Here is a 24,787-nt window from a genome sequence, read left to right on the forward strand (position 1 = left end):
ATATACTTAATATATAGTTCAAAGAATGTAATAAATCAAATGATAGTGCATTACATTTATTTTGTGATTGTTGATTAGTTTGATTCGATTAAATCTTTATTTGAGTAAGAAATGTGGACAAAACAACTTAAGATTAGTTTAATAATTCACCAGGAGGAAACATAAAAAGGGGCAAAAAAAAAAAAAAATGATTACTCATGATATAGAGATTGGCATCTTCTGTAAGTTTAACAAATTTTCAAGATTTGTGGTCCTTAATTATAAACCTCTCAATTTTATCAATCCTTTCAAGTTAAGTCACAATTTTGTGTCTCTAATACTATTTTCAACTACATTTTCCCACTTGTAAAGTTGTCTGCATTTGAACTTTTTCTAACAAACATTACCCATAAAACATGTAGTAAAGAGTTTTTTTTTTTAAAAAAAAAGGGGGCAAAGAATGCAATATAGTGAGGATGTAAATGATTCAAGTAGTGGTTCAAACACATTAATTTTTATTTATATGAATTATTATCAAACTTTAAAAACTGTATTAGAATTTAATTTGATTATTAATTAATCAAGCTCAAACAACTTTTACATGAATTAAATATAAATTGAGTTCAAGTATCAAGATATCAGTCGAGTATTTTTTCTTTTTATCTGTTTTCAATTATAAATAGATATTATCATCTTTGTTATAACTTTTATATGTACACAGTACTGCATGTGAATCTAAATTCTTTATATATAATTTATGAAAATATTTTATGCGCATAACATATATATGTAACATATACTATAAATTATCATTCTAATTTATAATAGAAAACTCAAATTGATGTTGTTGGTGATAGATTCACAAGAAACTCACCTACCATACCAATTCACATGACTATGATCAATCAACCCAAAATCTCTTCCACTTCCAATATTGCTGCCCCTCCCCCTTTAATGCATTCATCACTTTCTTGCCATCCAACGAACTTCTTGCAAAACTTTTCCAACTAATCCAAAAGCTATTCCTTTAAAAACCCTTTTGTTTTTGTAGAAATTTGAATCAACCAGCAGCCACACCCATACATAATAATTACCATGAAATTCTCCATTCTGCATTGTACGATTCACAACTCCACAATCTCCCTCTTGTAGTTCTTCCCTCTCCCAAACATGTCCTAACTTGAAAATTTCCAAGTCTTTCTCCTGCAAAATGGCGCGGGTTAAGTACTACTCCATCATATTACCCATGCTATTGGCATGGCTAATTACATTTTTACCCTCCCGCGCATCACCGAACCCAAACGGCGACGGTTACGTCCGAGACGCATGCAGCGTCACACGCTACCGCGATCTCTGCATCCGTTCCCTATCGTCGTTCTCAAGCACAGCCAAAGACAACCCTAGCAAATGGGCTCGGGCGGGGGTGTCCGTCGCCATCGGAGAAGCGAAGCGCGTTGCTCGGTACTTGGCGACATTGAAGCGGAACAGAAACGGCGGCAGCCGCATCCGCGGAAGGAACAGAATCGCGTTGTCCGATTGCGTCGAGTGTTTTCAGGACACGCTTGATAATCTCCACAGATCGCTTTACGTGCTTAGAAAGCTGAGTGTTAGGGATTTCGGTTCTCAGGTTGAGGATGTGGCTACTTGGGTTAGCGCTGCTCTCACCGACGAAGATACTTGTGTCGACGGCTTCGATGAGCGAACGGGAAAGGGCGTTAAGCCTCTTATAAATCGCGTTTCGAATGTGACTTACATGACCAGCAACGCGCTGGCGCTTATCAACAAACTCGTGACTGCCGGTCCGGAATGCCTCAAGAATGGGTAGCAAAATGTCAGCAGTTTGTGTGACTAATGAAATGTAATTGGTGGGTGTGATCCAAAACTGTGTAAATTTTGCCCTTTGTGTTAACTGTGGAACACAAGTGGATAAATAAAGTTAAAAAGTTTGGATCAGTTGTTTTTGATACATACATATATATATATATATATATATATTTTAATTTTATCAGTTGAATAGTGAGGATTTATATGCAACTGATGCTCCAACAAGATCAAAAATCTATTTGTGGGTTACGGTAATTAAATTGTATAACATCGTAACGAATTTTTATAAAAAGAACACAGTTAAAATTCTTTTAATTAAGATAGCCACAATGATTTTAATCTAACAAAATCTTCTTGTAAACAAAAAGAAAAAAATAATTTAAATTAATTTTGGTTGGATCGAATCAATCATATAACAAATTTTATTATACTTAAAATATGATTGATTTTTTTGTTTTTTCTGCACACATCCAACATCGAGACCTAATACTTCAAACATAAAATCTTAATCATATGTTGAACTGTATGCATTTATTATAGTAGCAGCCATCGTTCGTAATTTTAATTTTGTGTGTAAGAATCAAATGGGGGTAAAAAGTTGTTCTAAATGATGAACAAAATAAAATTGTACATTTTTAAATTTGAATCCACACAGTTTTTATACTCTCAAAGTTTATAATTCTATGTCATTTGATTCAGGTTTTGGTGAAATGCAATTTGGGTTAGAACTGAAAGCGGGTGAGAATAGTATTATATGGTAGGCCGTTATGCATTTGGTAAAGCCGTACATCATCTGCGACGAATGTGTCAAGTGTCAACGCTTCACAAGTCCACACCACTAAAGTTGTAGGCCTTGTCAGAATTGTAGGTCTAACATTGGGCCCAAAGCCCATTTCTGGTAAATAAATTTTTTAAAAACTAAGATTGGGCCAAAAGCCCAAGGAAGTTTGGATATGTTTAAAGACCTTGTTTGCAAAACATTTTGTGTTGTTTGTTTTTTAAGCTTTTGTATTTTATTTAATTAGATTAGATTATCAAGTACAAGGATTGCAAATACATTTCGTTCGAAAGCCATACCTACATCACAATGAGGAAAACAAAAAAAGGAGACAAAAAGGTTGGGCAAGACTTATAGAATATAAGTCCAATAATTCTTTAATGAGCATGTGTGGTGCACAATAAATTTAAAATTTTAAAAAAAATGTTACTATTTTTAAAATATATTAATTAGATAATGAAATGTTAAGGAGTACAAAAAATAAGAAAATAATAAAAAAATGATAGAAGAAAAAGAGATATGAAAGTTGAGAAAAGAGAAAATGGAAGTTTTGAGAAAATAATTAAATATTAAAAAATATAATTAATATACTAAAATTAAGTGAGACATCAAAATGGTGCTTTTACTTTATATATAGTACACAGAAAGCGCCACGCTATTAATTTTTTCATAGCTACTGACAAATCTTAACCCCTAAAATTTAGTTAATATTTTGCAGAAATTGTATATTATGAGGATGAATTATATGAGATGAAAAATATTGGATCAGCTTCGATGACTATTATAATATCTAACTTTGTAGCAAGTACATAGTCTTCTTGTAATGCTCGAAATAATTTTTAAAATGAAGCAATAAAGTTTTTAATTAATTTTTCAAAAGTTATTTTTTTTTAAAAAAAATCTCTAAGTTGAATCCAAAAATCTCAAAGTCAAAACTTAAGAATTAAATAATAATAACAAGAAACAAAGAATTATTCTTGGTTGGGGCTAGATAAGCCTGGAGATGGTGCATTTCACCGGGTGAGACGTCTGGTCTTGCACTGGGGCTGATTTGCAGTTATCAATAGTGATTATGATGATTTAGGATGTTGGCCAATGAGGCGCCATCATCGTCGTCCATTGTATCAAAATCAGAGATCAGACATGGGAAAACAAACACCACTCCTACCGTACTATATTTTAGAAGGAAACAAAAAAAGAAGAAGGGGCACGTGTAGGGCGGAGAGTCAATGTCGCTTGAGTTATAATCCAGCGCGACGTGCAAACGAAGTCCTGTCACGTGGCCCCCACTCCTCACAGCTCTCTGCTGGCAAATTGGCAACGCCATCGTCCCTCCCTCCCCCTATTTCTCAAAATTACTCATTTCTTATAATTATTTATTATATGAAAGTTGTTTATTTATTTTTTGAAGTAAAAGGCTTAAAATGAAAAAAAAGGGGTCGAAAAAAGAAAAAGGTTGTTATTGCTCGTTGTTTTGATTTTGACACATCAATCATACGCATGCATTCATCAAATATTAATATATTAATTAAATTAATATATTATTCAATTTATTAAAATATTAATATAACTAATGCCACATTAAAGGGTGTGAACTGAGGAGATATTAAGAAAGACTCATTACATCTCAATTCCATTTGAATCGATCCTACTATATTGCAATGATGTGGACTGTTCCACTAGAAAATAAAAATACATTTTCTTAATTCGTACTATACTAAAATTTCAAAAAATAATCGCAAAATTCAACACTTGCCAAGTCCAATAAATAATTACGGACGAATAATTGTTTTTACATCACACCACTCGGGTATAATATTTTCTCTTTAATGATAATTTTTAAAGATAAAAATAAAAATTATTGAGAACCAAATAATGAATACATACTATAAACATAAAATTGAATCCAAAAACCAAAAATAATATATATATATAAAACATATATTTCTGTTTTTAATGAAATCACATGAGAAGGCGCAAATTGTTCGATCACAGGTACATTAGACATTGATGTGTGTGTGTGTGGGGGGGGGGGGGGGGGGCATAAAATATTGTGGTTTAGGAAGCTTAGTGGTAGTAGCCACCATATATGTAATTTATTGCCTCTTTTATAAAGTTGTAATTAATAATCAATAATTATTAAGGTTTCTAAATTAAGGGGCATGTGCAAAGTGCTATGGCTGCCTGCTGCACATTTCACGTCAACCCTCCTACCCCCCACCCCCAATTTTTCTTTGTGTAACACACAAGAAATGTCCACATTCATTGTGTGTGTGTGTGTTTTCTTCATTAATATTTCTCAAGATTAGGTTACCCTAATAATGGCTATTTGCTTCTTGTTGCGATCCATACTATGTTGTATTTTATTTTTAGAAAAAGGGTAAATTATTGATTAATAATGGTGGTGCAATAGTAATTACACTGAATTTATGTTGCTAAAAGAGAAAAGTGGGGAGATTAAATTGCGATAACTAACGATGCTACGAATAATCTTAAAATTAATGAGGGTACGTATGACTGATGAGATTTAGTTCAATTGGTAAAGTTGAGGGTCACATATTTTTATTATGAATTTGAATTCTACTAATGCATGAAATATTAGTCTACTTTAATAATATGTATTAATTAAGTATAACTAAATAATATTAATAAAAATTAATATATAATTGATATAATTATCGATTGTTATTAAATAAAAATATTTGATATTAATAATTACAATCGTCTTATTAAAAAAAAAAAAAAAAAAGAGGAGGGGTGGAAGGGGGTTGGTGCTGTTTGACTTTTCTCGTATGAGAACGAGCGTTCAAATTACTCAAAGATCCACCTAAATGCCTTTAAGTAGCTTTCATTCTATTGACCATCTTTGCATTGCAAAGACGATTATGCCACCATACTTCTCATAGAATTCCCACCGAACCCTTCTTCTCATAATGATTCCATTAGAATATAATAATGACCATTACTTTCTACTGCTTTTTTCTTCCTAAACAATGACCCCAACATTTTTATTAAATATAGACCAAAATGACTGTTGGGAGAAAAACAAAAACAAAATCCCAAGGGTTTAAACTCCCGTCTCAAAAACTCTTATTTTATCACATAACAATAAAGGGTTTGGGATATTTATGTCCGAAATAAAGTGATTCAAATTTATATATTAAGGCTTTTTTTTATTTGGTGTGATTGGATTTAAGTAGTATAGATAATTTTAGGATTGTAATTCAGTTATAATGAGTTATAGTAGCGAATTTTAACTTTTAATACTGGGCCAATTTAAAATAAAGTAAATAAAAAATTACAGGTGATTAAATCGGATATCCCAATTAATAGCTCAAAGTAAATATGGCCTAAAATTTACAGAATTATAAAAAAAAATATTTTGTCGTACAAACTTTTGAATATCCAAATTTCTCGTTTCATTCATTTATTTCCTTCTTTTTTGTCAGATTAGTAATTTTAATATTTTTAATAATCTCACATTACTTCTTCATGTTTTTTTTTCCCTAACAAAATTTCATACTTATAATAAACCCACAATTGTAATTTTTTTTCACTCAACGTTTCTTTTCTCATGTTCTCATCCTCTGACACCACGATTGTTGTTTTTTGTAATTATTTTTCTTCATTTCATATTATAGTTCTTTTTAATATATTAGTGGAGATGGTACATTTCTCTATTGTGGTATTTTGAATTATACATTAGAAGGGTTTGTGATCATAAATTCCTATGGACAAACATCTTGTATTATTTCATTTGATATGGTATTACTAAGACCGAATTTTAGTATTTTTAATATATGATTTATTATTATCGTTCCAAACACTGTTTTCAATATTCAGATTTTAAAATTTAATTAAAATATATCAATAATTTTAAGTCAAATGAGACAAATAATTAACAATTATATTCATAGAATTCAAATATATAGTCTTTTAATTTTTTAAATAATAATTGGTAAATAAATTACAACAACTCATTTTGATATGCTTAGCAATATATCGATTCAATCATTACATAAATATAGTAACAATAATAAGAAAGATTACAATAGTTCACATAAAATGAGATAAAAATCCAGACGTTCAGTGTGATTCGAACCCATAACTTCAAACTTGTTCATACAACATCAATTTCTGTCTTAACCAATGAGCTAAAATATCGATGGTAAATATATAGTCTTTTCAATTATGGAACATCAATCTTATTATTACTTTCTAAGCTAAAAATCTTATAATATTAATATGAAATCAAGAAGCAAGAGTATGAGTTATTAAAGAACATGGGCGTCTGGTCTGGGCCAAGAAAAGCCCAGCCCATCACCACTTTTCTTACCATTAGTTAATTACAAATTAGTATAAAATCATTGAACACTTGGTCCCTAATTGCAGCAATCAAGTTAGAATCAGAGGGTAATTATGTCATATTACCAAAGGACTCACCCTTTTTAAACTGCACCCCCTCTCACCACATACATCACCCCTCCCCCTCTTCCCCATTCCACCGCCACGCGCCGGAGAGTTGAAGTATTCATTCCCGCCGACGAATATTTCCTACTCTCCACTCACACACATACCCACAACCCAGAATCATATACACATACACCTAACTTTACTAATCTTCTTCCCCGGTCTCCTTCGCAAAGTCAAGATTCAACCGCATAACCATCGTTTGATCTTGATCTGAGCGACACACACATGGGTTCTGAGTTAATATTCCGAGGCCACGACGAGTCGCAACCCGTGACCGACTCCTACTCGCCGAAGCCGCAGAAGCCCTGGTTCAACGTCACTCGGCCGATTTGCTACATGCTCCGCGAACAGCGACTCCTTTTCGTGTTCGTCGGCATTGCTATCGCAACGCTCGTTTTCGCTTTCGTACCTTCCTCCAATCCCCAGGCGCCGATCCCGGACGCGTACTTTTCGACCGAGTTGACTCAGCTCCAGCCGCACCGATCCATGTACCAGAACGGCCACTTGGCCACCGGGTTCGGAATCAACTCGGTCGGAAAAATTCCGCTGGGATTGAAACGTAAGGGTTTGCGAATTGTCGTAACGGGCGGGGCTGGGTTTGTCGGCAGCCATTTGGTGGATCGTTTGATTAGCAGAGGAGACAGTGTGATTGTAGTGGATAATTTCTTCACGGGGAGAAAGGAGAACGTGGTGCACCACTTTGGAAATCCCAGGTTTGAACTGATTCGACATGACGTCGTTGAGCCGCTGCTGTTGGAAGTCGACCAGATCTACCACCTCGCTTGCCCTGCCTCGCCTGTTCATTACAAGCACAACCCCGTCAAGACCATCATATCCTTTTCTGAACTTATTCTGGTTTTCCTTTGCATTTTATTTATAAAATCGTAGATCCGACCTGACAAATATTATTTGCAAAAACTTCCACGAAATTTGTTATGAATCCTTAATTTCGAATTCTGTACAAGACGAATGTGGTGGGGACGCTGAACATGCTGGGTCTGGCGAAGAGAGTCGGTGCACGGTTTCTGCTAACGAGCACCAGCGAGGTATACGGTGATCCATTGCAACACCCCCAAGTTGAGACCTACTGGGGCAACGTCAACCCAATCGGTGTGTAAAATTCTTAAAAAATTCCTCTTCTATTTTTGTTTATTCATTAACTTTTGCTTTACAACAAGGTTGATAAAGCCGGAATGTGGTCGGGTGGTGCAGTTTATCGGGCCCTAATGTCTCGTGGCTAACGTGAGCGTGGGGCTAGGCTTCCTATGACCATCTAGGAGCGCGAGTCATATGACTATTGTCTACAGATTTTGCGTGTGTCGTGCCACGTTTGCTTCGTTAGTGGGGTTTCATTTGTCCTTTTTGACTCGATGGACGAAGACCCATTCCCAATTTCAGTTAATTAATTAAAATAAATATCTGGTCACTTCATGGGCCCCACCCGTTACAATTTTCCGTCTTCCCCCCTCCGCCACCACTGCTTTTTTGAGCCAGTTCCAACGTTTGGTCGTGGTTGGTGATGGTGGGTGGTGGGTTTTGTTTTCTTAGTACTAAAATAGCCCCAGTGCCTTAATTAGACCGTGGGGTGCCGGATTGCAGATGGGTCATTTCAGAAAAATTTGTGGAAGTCTGTAACCTAATCTGAACAGTAAGCTGGAGCTGGCTGACAGCATTTGTTGTCTGTTTATGACAAACGTACTGTGGTTGGATATGGACAGGTGTGCGGAGCTGCTACGATGAGGGAAAGAGGACCGCTGAAACATTGACCATGGACTATCACAGAGGTGCTGGCGTTGAGGTAATTTCCATTTCTTTCCTTCTGAGATTCACATTTTTAATCGTGGTGATGACAACCAAATCGCGTGTTTTGTGTGGTTGACAACTCATAATGATCTTAATCTGGGTGTTGATTGGAGAATGACGTTTTTGTGTACGGAAAACGTGACAGGTTAGGATTGCAAGAATCTTCAACACATACGGTCCCCGTATGTGCATTGATGACGGTCGTGTGGTTAGCAACTTTGTTGCTCAGGTAAAAACACGGTTTTTCACTCTTCTTTCTTTTGGTGGTAAAAGCTGAGGTATGTCTTTTTTATATTTATACAAGTGAGAAATAGAATTTTATAATAATTATGGTTGTTGGCAGGCTTTGAGGAAGGAGCCATTAACAGTGTATGGTGATGGGAAGCAGACAAGAAGTTTTCAGTATGTCTCCGATCTGGTAAGACATCCGAATTATTTGTTCATTGTTCTTTTGAAGATTACTGAATGCGTCAAAATGAAGGTTGTGAATTCCTTATTCCAGGAACTTTGAGAATTTGAGTATGATGTGGTGGTGGAATCATGTTTTGTGTTCACATTCCGGGGTGTGTGTGTGTGTGTTTGGACTGGCTTTTGCTCTTCTCTTATTGACGGGTGGGGGGGACAATGTTGGTTTTTTATGCACTTTGCACTCAACATTTTTCCCCGAATGATTTACTGCACCTTGCATGATTGCTGGAGTCAAGTGTATCTTATGTACTAAAATTGCCTGAGAAAGAATTTATTGAGTGAGGTTACTTGTGAAATTGCCATGTCAATTTTCGAACAAGTATCAAATTCGGACTGCACAAATTCGGGATATGTATCCATTTGGATCTCTTTTTTATTTCATACTATGAGTATTTAGTGTATATTTATGAAACATTAGTGGCTTATTATATGCTGGTTTAAATTGGAAGGTTGAGGGACTAATGCGGTTGATGGAAGGAGAGCATGTTGGACCTTTCAATCTTGGTAACCCAGGCGAATTCACTATGCTTGAACTTGCTCAGGTATGTTCGTATCTGTCTTTTTACAGTGGTTGAGTCACTGAATTTCATTTCCTGATTAGCATTTGTTTCTCGATTTTGAAAAATCGCATTGTCCCTCTATATATTATATTAGTGGGAGAATTTGTAATGTAGAACAATTTCAAAAATCCTGATTAACATATTTCAAAAATTCCTCAATTTGTAATGTAGAACAATTTCAGGGAAACTTCTCTGTAATCCATTTATGAATAGTCCGATTTGGCTTTCTACATTCACCACGGTGTCTATTTTAAGATCTCATTTCAAAATAATATTGATTTGTTCAGGTGGTTCAAGAAACCATTGATCCAAATGCAAAGATAGAATTCAGGCCCAACACAGAGGATGATCCACACAAGAGAAAGCCCGACATTACCAAGGCGAAGGATCTGCTGGGTTGGGAACCCAAAGTGCCACTGCGCAAAGGTCTACCCATGATGGTCTCAGACTTCAGGCAAAGGATATTTGGTGACCACAAACAAGATGTGGCTTCCTCAGCATAATCACAACTATCGTCACTTGAATATGCACATACATCTCTCGACCTCACCAAGGTCAAAGAGAATCGTGGATGATTATTCTTCATCTCCATTGCCTATCCCTGGGGGCACAGAGTAGGCGGGTGCGGCATGATAGAAGCAAGCATGAAGCATGAACCCCCCATTCTTGCTTGTTAGCTAATTCCTAGAGGTTATTTTCTGAATTATTGTTATGTTTCTTGTTTGTCTGTAATTTTCCCCTTTCTTCGGCTTCTCAATGCCCGTTTGTGATCTTCTGTAGACCGGCTTCTCAGTTCTATAAAGTAAACACCACATTTTTTGCTTGCAAATTCGAATTAGGTTCTAGCATGTCATAGACTCTTTTTTCGATTTTTCCCCCCCTGAAACTCGTGTTCAAGAATTAGAGATGAAGTAGTATGAGCTAAGGCTGCCAACTCCAGAAAGCAGATTAGAATAAGGTTTAGATGCGAGAGAATGGGAGTGCAGCCTTTACGCAACATAATGGTAACATGGTCGGATCATTTCATCACCCAAATTAACTATTCCCACTATGTAAAAGTAGTAACTTGCACAAGGAATATTTGTTCAAACTTTCCACCTTAGTGATCAATAATATTCTACTGAAACGTAGTGCCCATGCTGTTCGATAACAAACAAGATGCTGACATCTTATGTCAATTGATATCCCTTTCCTCTAAGTTCGTCGAGGAGCTAAACAGATATATGGCCCAAATCCATAGAAATAAAGTTTTCACAACAACAGGGCATCTAATCCAATGCTGGGGGGGCTAATTCAATATGAACAAACACAAACATATTGCAGAATGTGTTGGGTCTGGTTTTAGCAGGCAATAGTCCTACAGATCACAGGACATACGCTGATTGTGTGGGTGTTTAATTACTGTTCTGATGCCAGGCTACGCAAACAAAATCATGAAACAATAAAGAACAGAACAAAAACCAGGTCGCTATTTCAACTACAAATCAGCTACAGGAAAGCATACACAATACTTCGAAATTTTTAATTCAGACAACTACATATGCGTAAATTCTTAAAAGAGGACCAAGAGTTGACACAAAAAATTCAGACTGGCGGGAATGAAGTGCAAAATGATGAAAGCATCTAGCTATCTATCTACTGCATGCAGACAAGACTCACACCGACTTCCGTAGTTGTTCACCTGAATGAAATAAAGAAATTTAGCTTGCCACAGAAACCTGAGATAGATGACGTGAAAAGATTAAACAGTTTTGCTAGACCAAACAACCATATAACAGTAAGCAATACATCTCATCTGAGAAGACAAAAAAGAATAACATGTTCTATGGGGTTAATTTTTTTTATTATTAAAAAATAAATAAATTATATAAATATAATTTAAATAAATTAGATAATATAAATATAATTTAAATAAATTAGATAATATAAATATAACATCCTCGACTTGAATAAAAAAATATTTTCTTTAAAAAAAATTCATCGACATGAATTAATGACAGCATAAGTACAATTCACAAATGTGAATTGTATTAACTTTTTTTTTCATTTAATTTTATTTTTTATAAATTAATTACATTCAATTAATTTTTAAAATTGTATTAATTTAAAAATTGCAATGAACCTTAATAATGTAATAGTGTATATTTTCCTTAAAAATGTAATAGTGTATATTTTCCTTAAAAATGTAATAGTGTATATTTTCCTATATAATTTTAAAAAAATATGATGAACTATACTGATAAGTTGTAACAGTGTTGGAACCCTTCGATTGAAACCCAAGGCCAGATTCAGAATTTTAGAAAAAAATGCAAGTAATTCCTGTGATATTCTAAATGTAAAAATTATCTAATAAAAAAAATTAGCAAATTACTTTCATTTATTTTTTAAATACAATAATTCATAAAGCAATTTATTTTATATGTAAAAAATAAATTATTTTATTTTAAAAAATACAAAGTGATAAATTGCTATATTTTTTATAACAAAAAATAATTTTGCTTATTAACAATATAAATTGCATTAAGACCCATAGTTTAAGTCACATCAACCTTCAACGACTAAGATAATTTATTTTTTTAATATAAAACAAATTGCTTCATGAATTATTGTATTTTAAAAAATAAATGAAAGTAAATTACTAATTTTTTTTATAAAATAATAATTTATTCATTTATAATATCACTGGAATTACTTGCATATCTTCCTAAATTCTGAATCTAGTCTTGGGCTTCAATCTAAGGGTTCCAACACTGTCGCAACTTATCAATAAAGTTCATTGTAAATTTTTAGAATTGTATAGAAAAATATACACTATTACATTTGTATGGGTCATTGTATTTTTTAAACTAATATAATTTTAAAAATTAATTGAATATAATTAATTTATAAAAAATATAATTAATTTATAAAAAATAAAATTAAACGAAAAAAAAATAAAAGTTAATACAATTCACAATTCACAAAATTGTGAATTGTATTCATGTCGTGGATTGGAACCACGATATCAAGTCGCAGTTCCAATCCATGACCTGATCAGTTTAAAAAAAAGAAAAAAATTACATCCGCGACTCGTTATATTTATATTATATAATTTATTTAAATTATATTTATATAATTTATTTATTTTTTAATAATAAAAAATAATTAACCCATGTACTATGCCTTAAAATGGAACTATAGAGTGGTCATGTGAATTGGGATTTCAATCAAGCATGCATCAGTGAAAAACAGGGCTTGAAACTCACATAATAATCGCTCTTGTTACTTGGGGTTTCTCAGGACAATGATCACGGAATCTCCACGGAGAAACATCTTACTAATAAAACGATCCTTATTCACTGGAAGAGCTTTCTTCTTGCCTTTCCCAGTCTTGGGCACCTATGCAACCATTAATGAGTTGATTAGGGCATTAAAATCATAGGACGCCACTCTTACAACTTTTTAAACAACACAAAAAATGGGTAACCCACTATGATCCCACAAATAGCAAAGCTAAATGGTACTGCTGGAAATAAACCAACCTCAGTCCACATCTCGCGCACATTTTCGAGCACCATGTTGCAGTGACGGTCAAAAGCCCTCACGTGGCCCAAAAGCTTTTTGTTGTTGCGGCAGTTGATGAGCACCTAGCAGTGACTGAATGGTAAGTCAATACTGCACAGAGCATAGGAGAAGGAAAAACTCCAATAGAGATAGATAATGACGATCCTAAGGAAAGCAAGAACTTGAGAGCCCAAAGACTGGAAATTGAATACATAAAATGCAGACTCACGGCAAAATGAAGAAGGTAATAAATGGCTTTAATCATTACCTGTGTGTTATTTTTAACACTCATCATCAAAACAGAAAGTGGACCCGTGTTGAACTCCTCCTCCTCATTCTTTCCCTGTTAAAAGATTGTTCCAGATTAAGTACGGACGTTCAAGCATCCAATTATCAGTTAAATGATTATATTGACAAGCATTGCTACAGACAGGAAATTAAGAAAAATGTGTGGGGTGGGGGTGGGGGGACAGAAATGACAGATGCATCTTATTTGTCCCTGGGCACTTCCACACAACATACTGAAGCAATAAACGCATTCAGGAAACAAAGGTCTTGATGACTACATCTCCATTTATCATTCCTCCCTTGAGCATCTTCTAAAACACGTAAAAAGCAAACTATGTTTGAAAAATTTCAGCGGCCTAGCTTCCACCTAGGCTCCTAGCATACTCCTTACAACTCAGTCCTCTATAACCTAAGTATAGATTTACTTATACAGTAATTTACCATAGATTTATTTTTCCATCATAAAAATGAGATACTAAAAAATGCAAGAAGTTCATTTATTTGAATGATTATAAGATAATTAGTAAAAATTCAGAATAAAATAAACCTGCAAGATGCAAAACATATCCCAAGCACGCCGTAACACAAAAAACCCATATTCAGAAAATCAAGCACCTATCTGACAGTACATTATGAAATGCATTCGGCAGTGTAGTTCAAAAAGAAGGACGGCATAAACCAGAAGACTTTAAAACCAACAAGCTAACCCAATTACTAAACATGTGAAAAAAATTCAAGAATATAAATAGAAAAAACAAGAGGGTGAGATATCTCACGGGGGCATCCTGATCCATTGGCTGACTGCAGAACAGAAAAACAACACAAATTTCAGTAGCTTGTAAAAAACAAATATTCTGACAGGATAAAGCGGGAAAAAGAACCCTCCTAAAACGTGACAAATCATCATTAAAATAGTAAAACAGAGTATTTCGAAAAACAATGACAAGATCCAGTAACCACTCAAAAACCAAAATACTAAAACAAAAAAGCAGTCTGAGTAACAGGAGTTATCGCAAATAACTACACAATTTCAAATTAAAAACTATTCAGCCTACTTCGATTAAGTCCATTGAGGAGAAAATGTTCCACCATTACATCACAGATACTTCCAGTCTAAAGTCCAGTAACAGCGGAACAACTGAAAGGAATTTCAAAATTAAAAAAATCAAAAAAGAAAAGAAGAAGAAGGAAAAATGCTACAGCAATTTACCTCATATTCGACTAAGAATACGAGCTCCAAACAAATACGATCTCAACGCGATAACCTTAGGGTTTATAGACCTAAAAAGAAAGCCACATCAAGTGAGAAGACCGAAAAATTAACTAAGATCATTAAGCATTGCAGCGAGAGTGAATCAAAAATGAAAAAGAAGAAATCGAGAAAAATGAAGGAATGGGAGGGAACTCACCAGTCCGGAGTTGGGGTTTTGCTGCGAACAAGGGTTTTCCGAACCTTTTCAATTTGGCCAAGTGAAGCAAAGATAAAACCAAGCCAACAGCGGTAAAATAAAATAAAAATATGTATAGCGGTATTAGCACGTGCCCGACGCTGCGTGGAAATTTTACACGTGCGGAGAAATTCAAAATGTGCCGAAAATTACATTTTGCACCCTGGAATTAAATGAAATAGCCAATTAGCATCTTGAGAAAAAAAAAAATAGTACTTCAGATTATAGGGTCAAAAACTGTAAATTAGAATACTGAAATCTACCAATTTGTTGGGCGGGTGAGGGCAATTAGAAAGAAGTTTATTTCATTTTGACAAGGACGATATGGTTGATAATAGCATTCAAGTGCTGCGGGATTCCTTTGAGACGTATTGATGATTGCCTTCTTCATTTTTTTAGTGGTAAAATGACATTTACACCCCTAATAGATGAGGGTACATTAGATTAGAGTTTTGTCAATCAAATAATTATAGAGTCTGCTTCCGTGTACCAAATTTCACCTATCATTAGCGTCCTCACATCATATGCGTTAACGGATGTTGATCCTCAATACTGTCAGAAGAATAAGTTATACATGGAGGGACAACAAGTGAATGGACAGAAGCATCAGTTCTGCAATTTTCCTGTTTAAAACTAGGAAAAATATACTAGACTGCTGAATGATGATAAAATCCGCGGCCTTTCAAGCCGCATAAATATTTGACATGCGAGCGTTTTTTAGTGTGCTTCTGCTCGTTTAACGACATTGGCGATGCCATTGCGGTTAAGCCATCAGGCGTCGGGCTGGGAGTGGAATGCTTGATTGATTTCCTGGAGAGAGTATTGCCGTCGTCCCCTGCACGCCTGTCGAGCCATGTTATGATATCGGAGAAGACTATCTCAATGTTGCCGTCTGGTTCGCCTGCTGTTAAGCCATGCCACATCCCGGGATATAGCTTTATCGTCTTGTCTGAACTGCTGGCTTTTTCATATAGTGCCCGGCTCACTTCCGGGTCGGTCACTATGTCTGCCTCACCGTGCAGCACAAAGAATGGGAGCGTCACCTGTCGAAGCAACACCCAATAACCAGCAACAAACATGAGAAATGTTATCTTTTGGTGTTTTCACACAGGACCGTAATGACAGAGACCAGTATAATACTGACCTCATTCAAACTGTCCTCAAGGTTCATGCTAGTTCTGAGCATTTCCAGTGCGGTTTTCAGTCTGGGCTTCTGCTGATATATCAATTTGTTGCTGCGAATCTGAAGGAAAATCAAGGAGCTACAATTACGAATTACACGTTTCTACAAGTCAAGCCTCGTCATATTGATCAAATTTAACCTTGCTGAAACAATATTCAAGCCGACCTCTTCCCGTTTTATAGGATCTTTGAAGGCTGAATCGATGACATCCTTGGTAGGAACTATCTTCCATTTGGGTATTACGTCTTCCACCATAGTTAGTAGACTAACAACTACAGGATGTGGCTTCAACTTCTCAGATATCTAGCAACAAAAAACAGGAAAGACTAAGAAAATCAGTTCATCTGCATCTTCACATTACATCCGAATATTACAAGGGGCCTTTCCTTTCAAATTTTTATCACCACGAATCGTTCTCCAAATACAGTGGAATTAAAAACTTTCATATATGACCTTACACATTGGGGCAACAAGTATCGCGCCGTGCCAGAAACTAGGGTCTTTCTTGTGTGTTAACAGAGCCATCGCCCCTCCCATTGACTCTCCATACAAGAACCTTTTCTTTTCCCTGTACTCTTCCTGTGCTGAAATTCAATATCAAAGATTTCTTACCTAAATTTCTATGAAAGGAATCTGCAACTACTAATACAGATAGTGTGCGTTGACTTTAACTATGTTTGCCAGCATGAATATGTCTTAATTATTCAAGAAGCGGAATTAGTTGAAGTTAGCAGTTGTTCAGACAAGACGTATCGTAGTAAAATGAACGAACCAGTGTATGATTAAAAAAGACCGACTCCCACAAAGACTCTTGTTGCCAACGATAAATGAACGCGTGCACAAGGTGGGGGAGTTTGGTAACTTACCACATATTGACTTGAAATGGTCACTGCAGTCCTTGACAATGTTGTCGAACCTCTTGATGTAACAACGAGCACCCATGGACCGTCCATGGCCTTCATAATCAATTCCAAAGACAGCATATCCGCAACTTGCCAGCTTCGTCCCAACACCTAAACCAAATTAATTATTAATTAATCAGATCAAAGTTTGAATACTGGAAAACACTCTGTAAGTATACTCCTCTTATCACCACGCTTAAAAAAACCTTGCTCAACCTTTGTTATACTTTTTCAGTATTCGTTTCTTCTTCCGCTACATTTCGATTCACAATATTGTCTAAATCAACTCAAAATCCAGCACAAATATGGGAAGATTGAGTCAAAGGCAGGATGTACAAGCAACAAATGAACCGTCCAACTATTTGGTCAATAATTCAGAAACCAACTTTTTACGTTGTATTAATGGCAAGGACAAGCGACAGATGAAGTCTATAAGTAGATGATTGCTAACCTAATCAACCAAACAAGGCCACCAAACTCATTTCTGGGGGGGGGGGGGGGGAGCACTTGACCACAGCACCAGCATTTCATGATTCTTGTTGTGTAATTAGTTAAGCAGGTAACAAATACTAGATTTTTCCAAAAGTAAGTTGAATAATTGAAGTTGATAGCGATAGCGTTAGAATCAGGCAATAAAAGACCTACAGATAAGTTAATACACCTTAATTCTAGAAAAAAGAAAGAAAGTGTAGCCAACAACTAATAAGTAATGAATCTAAAGAAATAAGACAATATGATGATAGGAATGGCTTCCCACAACGTTGGTTGGTGTGAATTATGATATCAATGTTCACATGCAATGCAATAAAGGGAGGACAAGTGCAACAGAGAGTGGTCGTTCTGCGCCTGTCTACCGTGTGCTTTCATTACATAGGCATTGAGCTCATTAAAAGAGTTGTTGTCTTGTCCATGTGGTCATTATGCTCTTTGGGTTCAACTTCACACACACCAAAACTCAGTTCACTTCTGGGACAAGACTTTTTACACAAACTGTTGCTCTGTCTAAATTAAGGGGAAAAGAACTGAAGGCTTAAATGCAAAGTTCCCAACTTTCAGTCCTAAGAAGTTCTTGAGTTTCATTACGATTGTAAGGGAAATAGGAAACAAATCACATGCCAAACATTTACTTCTCCATTACCTTTCATGAAATTACTGCACTCCATGCCATAACCTGCAACCACATCAATCAATGCCATTCAATTAAAAAAACAAGCAACAAGAATTAACACTAGACACGTGAGAGACAACTACCCTATTCAAACACACACACATGTACACACACAAAGTTTGTATCTGGCTCTATGTGTGTGTGTATTTGAGAGAGAGAGAAAGAGACCATGGCAAAGGAAAACCAGAGCTTTGGGAGAAGAGAAAGGCAGCCATCTGCAAGTAAAGAGCTGTACACCCCTGGAGTTCTTGACGTACTCCTGCAACCCACAAACAAAATCCCATTCTCACAGCATTACCAACCCAGGTTTTAAAGAAATCCCACGAATGGGGAAGCAATACTGATGTTCCAGCGCCGCATTAGGCCAAAAGGGACAGTAAAGAAAACGAAAATAAGCAACACCCACCTCATGATACGCGACATCCATGCTTAGACAAGACACAATCGTCACTACCCAATGAGAACCAACATCAAACACACTCCCACACTTTGACCATATTCAGAACCAATGGCTGGATCTGCGAGCAGTGCAAGACAAGAGACAGAAACAAATAGAGAAGAATATATAGCTAAACAAAGAACAGAGGTGTTTTAGTTTTCAAGACTGAGAAGTTGGGAATGGAAGGTTCCACGTTTGGGTGAGGTTACGTGCTGTAGGCCAAGCCCATGCTCATGTTTCTCGAATCTGCCGAGGAAGATATATGAGTGTGTGTGTGGATATAAATACAAGAAAAAGTTTACGTAGAATAACTCTACTCACTCTAATCACCACAGCATTGATGATGGATGGTGTTGGTGAGGGTGCCTTATCACGGAGCAGTGGCAGTAACCCGTTTTCTTTTCTTCTTCACACTCCTCCGGGCGAAATACAACTTTTATTATAATACGTGTCATTTGCCCATTGCCAATCTCTAGTCTCTATTAATGTGCCGAAATATCATCCCAGATATTATTTATAGATTAAATTACCACCAAATCTTGTAAGATTTAGTATAACTGTAAATATCTTTATTTTTTGAAAAATTAATAATAATATTGGATAAAATTATGTAATTTTTGGATATAAGTTTAAAATTATTTTTGTTCTTGCTGTATTATTTTTTCTTTTTTTAAAAAAATATTTAAAAATTATAAAAAAATCAAATAAGATGGATGAAAAATATTCAATTAGCAATAAACCTTTTTTTATAGAAAATTAAAAAATAAGTAAAATCAAATTTATGATTCATATAGGCATTTTAATCAATTTATCATAAAAATATATGGACAACTAATAGATTAGGCTAATTGTCAATTGACAGTTAAAATTAAAGGGATATTTATATTTTCTCGAACAATAAGAAGGCATTCATACATATATATATATATATGAATAAAGAATATTCATAGAATACTAGTGCTAAAAAAATAAGATAAAAATATATATATTTAAATATTAAGAGTATTTTAGTTTATACATATGTAGTCAACCAGTTGTGGCTATTATAACCCCCTCCCCCCCCCCCCCCAAAATTAGTATTTAGAGAAGATGAAGGTAAGATGTGATGTATGTGGGAAATTCTAATTCGAATTTCAGTCGCACAACAATTGCAATATACTTATCGTGTGGTTAATTTACAATTCAGAAAAAAATAATCAATCGCATAGTACATAACTAAATATGATATATTTATTTTATAATCGGTTTGATTCGAATAAAAACTTGATAAAATATGAAGATAAGGCATAAAAAAAGGTAATCAGGGTATAGAAAATGTAGACATTGTGATGATAGGGGGGGTGATCCATGTGGACTGGACAGTGCCTGCAGCGATATCACAGAGATTGGGTTCTATTCTACTTGTGTCAATTTATTTCATTCAAATCAACTATTTCATGAAATGCATATTATGGGAAAACAGTATGTCCATTTATTAGGGTGTCAATTTCAATAAAAAAATAAAAAAGAAAAAGAAGAAGATACCATGAAAAAAGCGAGAGTTAGGAAAATAATAGAAACGCTGAGGTAGATCAAAACGTAGATTTGCGTCCTTAAGCCTTTTTTGGTTCAAATATAGTCTTATAAATAGCCGCAGCTAATGTGGCAGTGGGAGTAGAGTAGACAATAAAAGTGGTAGGGGGTGTAAAATTCATCAAGTTTGGAGAATACAGTATTCAGTTGAGGGCTGTTCTGTTCCATAACCAATTGCACCTCAACAACCCAACACACCGCAATTACTTATTACCTCCACTCTACTCAATTCATCATAAATACAAATGACTTTTCCCAGAAATCAAATCTCTCGTATTAACTACACTCTAACCATAAAAAAACTTTTACTATCTGTTTCTGCAGCTAATCAATCTTTTGATCCGCCATCCAGAAGAAACCGCATAGATTTCATATCACTTAGTATAATATCTAAAATGTTTAAATAAATTCCTATGAAAAAAAATAAATAAATAAATACCACTTAACTTTTTATATTTTTTTTAAAAATAGGTACAATTTACTCCATCTCAGTTAATTATATCTCACGTGGTTGGGTAAGCATTTTTCACCGCTCAATGACCAAACTACCCTTATTCCAAAACCCCAACTATAATATTTTTATATACTCAAATATAAATTTATATATTTTTAACATATAATATAAAATATAATTTAATTTATATAGAAAAAGAAACACAAAAAATATATATAAAAAAAGATCAAAAAGGGAGGATGGCGAACAGGGTGGATGACATATGGAAAAAGGAGGAGAGGTCGCCTGAAGCTGGGGTTTCTTCAAATGGTGGTCCATCGGGGGCAGAAGTATGACGGATGGTGGAGAAAAAATCGCTAGAAGAGGAGGGAGCAAGTTAAGATTCTCTGAATGATAAAATAAAAATAACTTGTTGAAGACTGGGAGATTGATGGTGGGTACGATGTCAAAATGCTTGCATTTGGATGAGTTTTCCAACGGTGGCAAGTTTGAGTTGAAAGGTGGTCAAATGTATAGAAAAACACATGTTAAAGTTTTCTAAACGAAAAAATAAAAATAACTAGCCAGCCTTTGGGAAATTAGTGGTGGGTGGAGTATCACAATGCTCATCATTGTAAGGGCTTTCCAACGGTGGTAGTCTAATATTAAGAAGTGGTCAAATGATGGAGATATGAGAGAAGGATACTAAACCTAAATATATACATATAAATACAAATATATATATACATATCTATGTACTAAAATAATAATTTTTATTTTCTATAAACATGATTAAATTTATATTTACATAAGATTACATATAACCGTTGATTTAAAAGGGATATTTTTGTCATTAAGCCTTAAAACTCACGTTCAAATGCAACGTGGAGCATTGTGCTCTTTTTTAAAAAAATTAAGGGGGAAATATTTTTCACAGGGGCTAATAAGAATATTTTGAATAATACAGAAAGGTAAGTAGTGTAATTTACCCAAAGAAATCCCAACTCCCAGAATAAATTTCCTCTAGAAATAAATGAAAATGAAGTGCACTGCTGCCTGTTCCGTGATCCATTTCGTATGGCTTTTTGCCAAGACGCAACGATACCTGTTCCTAATAGTTCTTCCAGGAAGAGCGTAACCCTGCATGTAGAACTGATGGCGTTACTTCTCAAATCTCTGGTTATTGGCATCATAATCATTTTCATGAATCGGTGGCTTGCAGACAATGATAAAGAGTACGAGCCCCTTTATGCCTCGTAAATGGCTAGTGGCTTCCTGTGCAAATGTCTACATAAATTGTATAGCAAATTATATCAAATTAAGGTTATACAGATCCAGAAACCCACTCATCAATTCCTTTTAAGAGAGAAGAAAAGTGTTCAAAAAGTCACAACAGCTTGCTCACCATGACGACCTAGTTGAAATGGTGCATCAAACAGATTTGGAGTCCTGGGCAAACTGAAAAAGCGTACAGAAAAGCCCAGTAATACCAGCAACTTGTTTCCAATTCCGGGTTCCAGCTCCAAAAGCTGCCCCGGCTAGAACACCTGCTGCCAAAGTATTAACCTGCAGGAACAGAACTTATTGCTATCTCAGATATCTCACAACTGATAACAACACGTCTATAGTGAAAATATATCCATTTTCCCAGAATAATGCCTAAATTGGCCTTCTACAGTGGACACCATTAAGTGTGACAGAGAATCTCAACCTCTCCTGACGAAAATGACTTTATGAAACTCATCTCCTGCTGATATTAATTGTGATTTTGTTGCTCTTTTTAATCACTCTCATTGGGATGACAGAAATAATAGTACTTGGTAACTCGGAAATTGTGAAGTATCCTGACCCTAAGGCTCCTTTCTTTGGTTCCAGATGACAGCAATATCTTGAATGAGCTATTGAGAACTTCTTATGATATACTTGAACTTTTGATATGGCTTTTAAGCATGACAAGCAACCTCAGCCATGAAATATTCGGTCATGAAGATATTAATCACTCAAGGCAAGGAAAATAGTTTAGTGTAAATAAATTATTCCGTTAACATTGTTTAAGAAGAACCTTAAGAAAATGTTTCTATTTAAAACTTATATTTAAGCATTCATCTTACTTGATTCAGTCTCAAAGCCTTATACAGATTCAATAAGGAACTGGGAACTGCTCTATAAATTTTAAGATTTCTTCACATTAACAACTTTCATTTAATCTCTCAGATATAACTCCAGTGTAAAAGGAAACTCAAATGCATATGGAGAAACAGGAGTTAAAAGAGTCTGGATTTCAAGCAGTCATCTTAATCACAGAATCCTATCGAACAAGCAGTTGAAAAAACCAAAAAATATATACTCACTAACCCAGTCTTTCTTCCGCCGATACCTTTGCATTCCACAGTGAGTAAAAGAAAATATTGCAGCAAATATTCCTAGAAATGAGAGAATGAATAGAATAATATAAAAATTCAAATGGTTTAACGATCATAGCCTGTTACAGCAACAGACAAATTTAAGGATACTGGATTATCCACTTATGATGAAAAGCGAGCGTTTAATGGCGCTGTGAAAACACCTAAGTACTCAATACTTTAAGAAAGGGCAATATTTGTTTTTCTCAGGATCAACTAATTCACAAAGACTACCAAGAACTTATAGTTTTTTCCTTGAACCCATATCACCATGTATGAACATTCAATAAATCACAGAAACCGATGAAATGATTCAACATCTAAATATCAAATTATGATAACACAAGAGTTTGAATATGGTAAAGAGCATCTCGAAGAATCAGTTAAAGGAATCAATATGATTGCTTAAAAATAATCATTATGCATAATAATTCATTACCACATGAAAAGCCGCACTGGCCAACTGTCTTGGCCTGCACTCAGAATAATGGCGCACGAATATCAGGTAAAGAACAAATAAAGGAAGAAGAAGATCAAAGTGAAGAGATCCAATGGTTCAGCAGCTTACAATGTGCGATGCACGGGCACTGCCAGATAGACCTTCCCGAGTAAACACAAGCACAAAAGTTTAAATCAATTATAAGAAACTTTGTTTTAATTAATAAAATGCTCCAGTGTAGTAGTAATAAGACAATGATCGGACATGCTTTTGGAGTGGTTTAACAAGAAAAAATGCAGAAATATTTGTACAAGATCCAATTACTTGAGGCATTTGTTAATTCGAACTTATTCCATTTCTCATAAGCCTAACTACATTCGAAAGTTTTCGAAGACGATATATTTGTTTTCAAAAGAGAAACCAAATAAAATTTAATATTAATACATTTCTATCTTCATATTTCTCCCCCAAAATCCTAGATCCACACAAACAAATCATAGTTGTAAAGGAGTAATTACCTAGTCTTCTAGCATCAAATGGTCCAAAACAAGCACCCCATATCACTCCAGCCTGTATTTAAATTCCTTGTCTTCATATTACAATAACAAATATGAAATAATGAGAAAAAATTTATGAACTCTGCAATTGTGCAGGGAGTGAAGGAAGTGAATGGGGTGCTTACGGAGCTCATGCGTAAGACGGAATCGACCGCGATAGAAGAGCAAGGGGTGGAAACTGAGAAGTCTTCCTCCATAGTACGATCATCAGTTAACTATCTTACTCTCACAATGAAGCGTCTGGCCCTTTTCCTTTCGCCCAAACCGGCGCCTGAGAGGGAGTCCGAGTCCGCCGCCTCTCTGATTCGCATGCGGGAAAATTGCCCGCTTGTACTTAAGGAATTTACAGCATGTCCGTATACACATGGGCCTGGGGTCAAATCTTGTACATGTCTACCTTCGGCCCAATTCTTATACAGAATGACAAGTTGGAAGTTGGAACCGTAGCAATATTTTTTTTTTAAACCCAGATCAAATTTGATTAATTTATGCTTAATTTAAACCAAATAATAAAAGTTTTCCGGCATC

The 24,787-nt window shown here is 35.1% G+C and overlaps 5 protein-coding genes and 1 long non-coding RNA gene across 12 annotated transcripts; 2 read left to right on the forward strand and 4 right to left on the reverse strand.

Moving 5' to 3' along the window:
- The first annotated feature begins 974 nt into the window (after positions 1-974).
- On the forward strand, positions 975-1,932 carry LOC105163125 (pectinesterase inhibitor 6). The gene has a single exon (XM_011081360.3). It carries the CDS (start codon positions 1,190-1,192, stop codon positions 1,802-1,804), a length of 615 nt encoding a protein of 204 aa, XP_011079662.2. The 5' UTR covers positions 975-1,189; the 3' UTR covers positions 1,805-1,932.
- A 4,920-nt stretch (positions 1,933-6,852) lies between these two features.
- Positions 6,853-8,157, reverse strand: LOC148787971 (uncharacterized). Its single transcript, XR_016065884.1, has 2 exons — positions 8,022-8,157; positions 6,853-7,890 (listed from the first exon to the last, which is right to left on the reverse strand). It is a non-coding gene; the product is annotated as an uncharacterized LOC148787971 (long non-coding RNA).
- LOC105163124 (UDP-glucuronic acid decarboxylase 2) lies at positions 7,280-10,714 on the forward strand. The gene is made up of 7 exons (XM_088881499.1): positions 7,280-7,909; positions 8,020-8,164; positions 8,773-8,852; positions 9,003-9,086; positions 9,201-9,275; positions 9,775-9,867; positions 10,173-10,714. Exons 1-7 carry the CDS (start codon positions 7,280-7,282, stop codon positions 10,386-10,388), a joined length of 1,323 nt encoding a protein of 440 aa, XP_088737625.1. The 3' UTR covers positions 10,389-10,714.
- A 622-nt stretch (positions 10,715-11,336) lies between these two features.
- Positions 11,337-15,283, reverse strand: LOC105163123 (uncharacterized). Of its 3 annotated transcripts, XM_088881498.1 has the most exons (8): positions 15,126-15,283; positions 14,927-14,997; positions 14,772-14,854; positions 14,493-14,517; positions 13,697-13,771; positions 13,407-13,511; positions 13,131-13,263; positions 11,337-11,566 (listed from the first exon to the last, which is right to left on the reverse strand). In XM_088881498.1, the coding sequence occupies exons 4-7, from the start codon at positions 14,508-14,510 to the stop codon at positions 13,147-13,149; spliced, it is 315 nt and encodes a 104-aa protein (XP_088737624.1). In that variant the 5' UTR covers positions 14,511-14,517; positions 14,772-14,854; positions 14,927-14,997; positions 15,126-15,283; the 3' UTR covers positions 11,337-11,566; positions 13,131-13,146. The 3 variants fall into 3 exon arrangements, with proteins under 3 accessions (XP_088737624.1, XP_011079658.1, XP_011079659.1); XM_011081356.3 differs by lacking the exon at positions 14,772-14,854; XM_011081357.3 differs by lacking the exon at positions 14,772-14,854 and having other exon boundaries at positions 11,337-11,603.
- Positions 15,284-15,689: 406 nt separating this feature from the next.
- LOC105163122 (caffeoylshikimate esterase) lies at positions 15,690-19,335 on the reverse strand. Its single transcript, XM_011081355.3, has 9 exons — positions 19,178-19,335; positions 18,824-19,102; positions 18,586-18,676; positions 18,388-18,420; positions 17,214-17,360; positions 16,801-16,931; positions 16,513-16,650; positions 16,309-16,407; positions 15,690-16,207 (listed from the first exon to the last, which is right to left on the reverse strand). Exons 2-9 carry the CDS (start codon positions 18,842-18,844, stop codon positions 15,812-15,814), a joined length of 1,056 nt encoding a protein of 351 aa, XP_011079657.1. The 5' UTR covers positions 18,845-19,102; positions 19,178-19,335; the 3' UTR covers positions 15,690-15,811.
- A 2,402-nt stretch (positions 19,336-21,737) lies between these two features.
- On the reverse strand, positions 21,738-24,653 carry ATOEP16-4 (Mitochondrial import inner membrane translocase subunit Tim17/Tim22/Tim23 family protein). 5 transcript variants are annotated; one of them, XM_088881494.1, is made up of 7 exons: positions 24,385-24,642; positions 24,221-24,272; positions 23,832-23,863; positions 23,703-23,736; positions 23,217-23,284; positions 22,267-22,427; positions 21,738-22,136 (listed from the first exon to the last, which is right to left on the reverse strand). In XM_088881494.1, the coding sequence occupies exons 1-6, from the start codon at positions 24,454-24,456 to the stop codon at positions 22,293-22,295; spliced, it is 393 nt and encodes a 130-aa protein (XP_088737620.1). In that variant the 5' UTR covers positions 24,457-24,642; the 3' UTR covers positions 21,738-22,136; positions 22,267-22,292. The 5 variants fall into 5 exon arrangements, with proteins under 5 accessions (XP_088737620.1, XP_088737619.1, XP_088737618.1 ...); XM_088881493.1 differs by having other exon boundaries at positions 21,738-22,001; positions 24,385-24,641; XM_088881492.1 differs by having other exon boundaries at positions 21,738-22,148; positions 24,385-24,640.
- Between the last annotated feature and the right edge of the window lie 134 nt (positions 24,654-24,787).

The sequence above is a fragment of the Sesamum indicum genome, linkage group LG6 (genome assembly GCF_026168435.1).
Source record: "Sesamum indicum cultivar Baizhima isolate 11 linkage group LG6, ASM2616843v1, whole genome shotgun sequence".
NCBI lineage: Eukaryota > Viridiplantae > Streptophyta > Magnoliopsida > Lamiales > Pedaliaceae > Sesamum > Sesamum indicum.